Below are 3,932 nucleotides of genomic sequence, written 5' to 3' on the forward strand. Positions count from 1 at the left end.
TTCAAAAAAAAAAAATATGTGATGCGAGTAATTTGGTTTATGCTCGAATTTTTAATTAAATTGACCAGGCTCTCGTGATGTGGGCGATTTGGATGCATGCTTGAATTTTCCATCCGATGTACGAGACCTGCTATTATTCAGTACTTTGGTACTCCCTCCGATCCAAATTAACTGAGCGTTAATTAATTTGGATCGGAGGGGGTATGAGTTTGTTTTCCTCCTCTCATGAATTCTCAATGAAAATCTTCATATATGTTTTTACTTTTCAGCCAAAGAAAGCCGAGGAGAAGCCCCAGGCTTCGTGATCCAGGCAGAGCTCTTTCAGTCTGGTGTGGTTAACTAGCAGTACATCTCTGTTCTCTCACATTTGGGAGCTTGTCTTCAGGTCTTCATTGACTAGTTCAGTTTCAGGGCATGTCCCTTGTTCTTTTCTCTTTTCTCGGAACATGCTATCCGGAATAGCCCATTGGTGTTGATTTTACAACCCTGTTCTGAACGATCAACTGTGAACCAATTTATTCAGAATAATTTTGCTCTGTGCTCTTGTAGCGGTATTCACTGCGCATTTCTCTGAAGTCTGAGATGAAGTGCTGTAATCATGTTCGTCAACGCGGACCCTTCTTGTACCAGCATCGGCTGGTGTTTTGAGCCCAGTGGCCGCGCTTGGTATCGTTGTAATTAAAGAGCAATGCTAGACGTACAGGAAGTTACAGGGGGTTTACGGGGCTGTTGGGGTGTGATTGGCAGAGATCTAATTAGAAGGGCAGGCCCACCAGTGAAAATCAGGGGGGCACCAGTTAGATGAAGCCACGTTCTGTCCCTGTAAAGTTTTGTATCAATCACCCTGTATGTCTAGTATTATTGGTAATTAAATATGGAGTGTTTATTTTACACTTTTTTCTTTTCTTTTGGGGAATTTTACACTTTTATATTACCGGCTGCTTAGCAATTTTCGGCCGGAAACAAAACGATGAGTCGAGACCTGTATACTAGGTCAAAAATGTTATTATATTATGAAACGGATGAAGTTTGTATTTAAAGGAACATGGCAATCCAATCAGGGCTAACATGCTGTGATACAGTTTCTACACTAGATAAACATCATTAAGCTTAGGGCATGTATAGTTGTTGATAAGACAGTCTTATCTTAATTCAGCCATGTAATCTTAATCCAGACACGTAATCTGGAGATGACAGAACAATATGGTGTACAATGGGCTCTTTCTTAATTTTATCTAGCACTAACTAGTTATTCTTAAAAAAGTGATGAGGATTTGTTGCTAAGAGATAATCTCTTAAATAAAAGAAGAAAAACTTTTTTTCTAGTTTCTCTTGCCTTCATCTCAACATTTATCCTACGCATGCCTTTACCGTTAGATAACCAGCAGGGACGTACTGTATCTCCGCGGGCCCTGCGTGCCACACGAGCTGCAAGGCGTGTCTGGCTCTGCAGCCTGAGTTGGAACCTCGCGCTACACTTGTCCTAGTTTCAGACCAAGCAGCTGCCACGCGCAGGCCGTAGAAACAGCGGTCGCCGCCACCAGACGCCGGACACGCACGCATTTATAGATACGCGAAGGCGCCGGCCAGTGAGAGAAAGAAAAGGAACACATGGAGGGCGAGGGGAGCAGATCGAAGACGGTGTGCGTGACCGGCGCCGGCGGCTTCGTCGGCTCGTGGCTCGTGAAGCGGCTCCTGTCCACGGGCGAGTACACGGTGCATGGCACCGTTCGCGACCTCGGTAAGACAAGATCGACGCCACCTTTCTTTGAGTTGTCCCGTGCAAAGGACCGACCCGACGGCCGCAAGTGCGTTCGTGCACGCAGGTGATCGCAAGACCGGCCACCTGAGGGCGCTGGACGGCGCCGGGGAGCGGCTGCGGCTGTTCAAGGCCGACGTGCTGGACTACGCCAGCGTGGCGTACGCCGTGTCCGGCTGCGGCGGCGTCTTCCACGTCGCCAGCCCCGTCCGCGCCGACAAACCCCAGAACCCAGAGGTAAGTACCATTTTTCATCAGGAAACTGAGTATTGATCTATTATCAAGTTTTCTGTTCTGTTCTGGTGACCTCTCCTGTGCTCAGGTGGAGGTCCTGGCTCCGGCGGTGAGGGGCACGCAGAACGTGCTCAAGGCCTGCCACCAAGCTAAGGTCGGCCGTGTCGTGGTAGTGTCGTCGGCCGCCGCGGTGGCCATGAACCCCAGCTTCCCCAGGGACGCCGTCCTGGACGAGGACGCGTGGTCAGACGAGGACTACTGCAGAACCACCGGGGTGGCACTCACTTCTCCGTTTCCAAACCAAAATTATGTACAGTGGTAATAACCAACCTACGTGCGTGCCACTCATGTTCTGTCCGATCTTCACCTTGGCAGATGTGGTACGCCCTCTCCAAGACACTGGCCGAACGCGAGGCTCTGGCTCACACGGAGAAGACCGGCCTGGACGTGGTCACCGTGTGCCCGCCCTTGGTCCTCGGCCCGCTGCTGCAGAGCGTGGCCAACACCAGCAGCTTGGTCCTCATCAACCTGCTCAAAGGCAAGCATTTCTTCCAGAGGCAACAAGCAATCGTGGATCAATTCACGCGTACATATATGTCTTGCTTTGTTGCGTGCGCAGGCGACCCCGACACCGTGGAGGACAAGGCGAGGAACGCGGTGGACGTCCGGGACCTCGCCGACGCGCTCGTGCTGGCGTACGAGAGCCCGGAGGCGTCTGGGCGGTACATCTGCGGCGCATATCGAAAGAAGCTCTCTGAAATGGCCGGCATCGTCAAGAGCTTCTATCCAGATCTTAACCAGCCAAAGATGTAAGAACGTACAGTAGTACATAACTGTATATACGACCAGCTTGCAGTTGCGATTTTGCGTGACTACCAGGAGGTTGTTTGCAGATTCGTTGAAGCAGAAGACGAGGACAAGATGGTGAGCTCCAGGAAGCTGCAGGCGCTGGGGTGGAAGTTCAGGGCGGTGGAGGAGTGCCTCAGGGACAGCGTGGAGTCCTACAGGGCCGCTGGGCTGCTGGAGTGAGCGGCCGAGATCTTCTTATAGAGAAGAAGCGTGGCAGTGGTAAACTGAAGGACGGTGTGTTACATTCCGCCTGTGGAATCCAATGTGGTGCTCAAACTTCGAAATTCAGCATAAAACGAGCTAGAAGGCAGCGTAGCAAATTAAGAAAAAAAGGAAAAAAACATGTGTGTCAAGAGTGGGATTTGAACCCACGCCCTTTCGGACCAGTACCTGAAACTGGCGCCTTAGACCAACTCGGCCATCTTGACTTTGCGTTCATCGTCTTTGCCAGTACCATTTTAACTAGAATCTCTTCTCGTCGCTACCTCTTGGGCCATCATCCCGAGAGAGAACTTTTTCTTTTGAAACCGAGCCAAAAGATTTGCCTCATATATTAATTAAGTATATTAATTAAGTAGAGAAAAGGTTTTGTTATAATAGGCACCCTTACACGGCATGAGTGATTACTCGCGCAAAATAATGGCCCCTAATTTCTTTGCCTCGGCGGTGACCCAAAGCTTTGCCTCATTGGCAATGGAAGCTAGTAAAATAGGCGGTGGAGCACATTTATGCCGGAAGATCCGTGCATTCCTTTCGTTCCAGACGGTCCACGACACGAGCATAGTCATCGAGGCCATCGCCTTTCTGTCGGGTACTCCTGTGCCGGTCAAATTTTTCCACCAACTCTTGACTGAAGCCTCCAAATGCCATGAAGAGGTGTCCAAATGCGTAAGCTGAAATTTTTCAATGACCATCTTCCAAAGGCGGATGGTGTAACGACACTTGAAAAAAGATAAGGACCGCTCTCTTGCTCCCTTTTGCAAAGAGGGCAAAGACCACAGTTCGGCCAACCCTGCTTGGCGAGCCTATCCGCCGTCCAGATTCTTTCTTGGGTTGCCAACCAAGCGAAGAACTTTGCCTTTGAAGGCGC

The 3,932-nt window shown here is 49.9% G+C and overlaps 2 protein-coding genes and 1 non-coding gene across 3 annotated transcripts in view; 2 read left to right on the top strand and 1 right to left on the bottom strand.

The window, feature by feature from the left end:
- LOC119340134 overlaps positions 1 to 541 on the top strand; it is an 8,675-nt gene extending 8,134 nt beyond the window's left edge. The window contains exon 2 of the mRNA XM_037612039.1: positions 270 to 541. Coding sequence (XP_037467936.1) covers positions 270 to 305 — 36 coding nt within the window. The 3' untranslated portion in view covers positions 306 to 541. The remainder of the gene's footprint in view (positions 1 to 269) is intronic.
- A 1,070-nt stretch (positions 542 to 1,611) lies between these two features.
- LOC119341828 (cinnamoyl-CoA reductase 2-like) lies at positions 1,612 to 3,243 on the top strand. The gene is made up of 6 exons (XM_037613681.1): positions 1,612 to 1,741; positions 1,827 to 1,996; positions 2,082 to 2,267; positions 2,369 to 2,531; positions 2,613 to 2,802; positions 2,887 to 3,243. Exons 1-6 carry the CDS (start codon positions 1,612 to 1,614, stop codon positions 3,020 to 3,022), a joined length of 975 nt encoding a protein of 324 aa, XP_037469578.1. The 3' UTR covers positions 3,023 to 3,243.
- Positions 3,190 to 3,270, bottom strand: TRNAL-CAG. The gene has a single exon. It is a non-coding gene; the product is annotated as a tRNA-Leu (tRNA).
- Between the last annotated feature and the right edge of the window lie 662 nt (positions 3,271 to 3,932).

Source organism: Triticum dicoccoides, chromosome 7B (genome assembly GCF_002162155.2).
Source record: "Triticum dicoccoides isolate Atlit2015 ecotype Zavitan chromosome 7B, WEW_v2.0, whole genome shotgun sequence".
NCBI lineage: Eukaryota > Viridiplantae > Streptophyta > Magnoliopsida > Poales > Poaceae > Triticum > Triticum dicoccoides.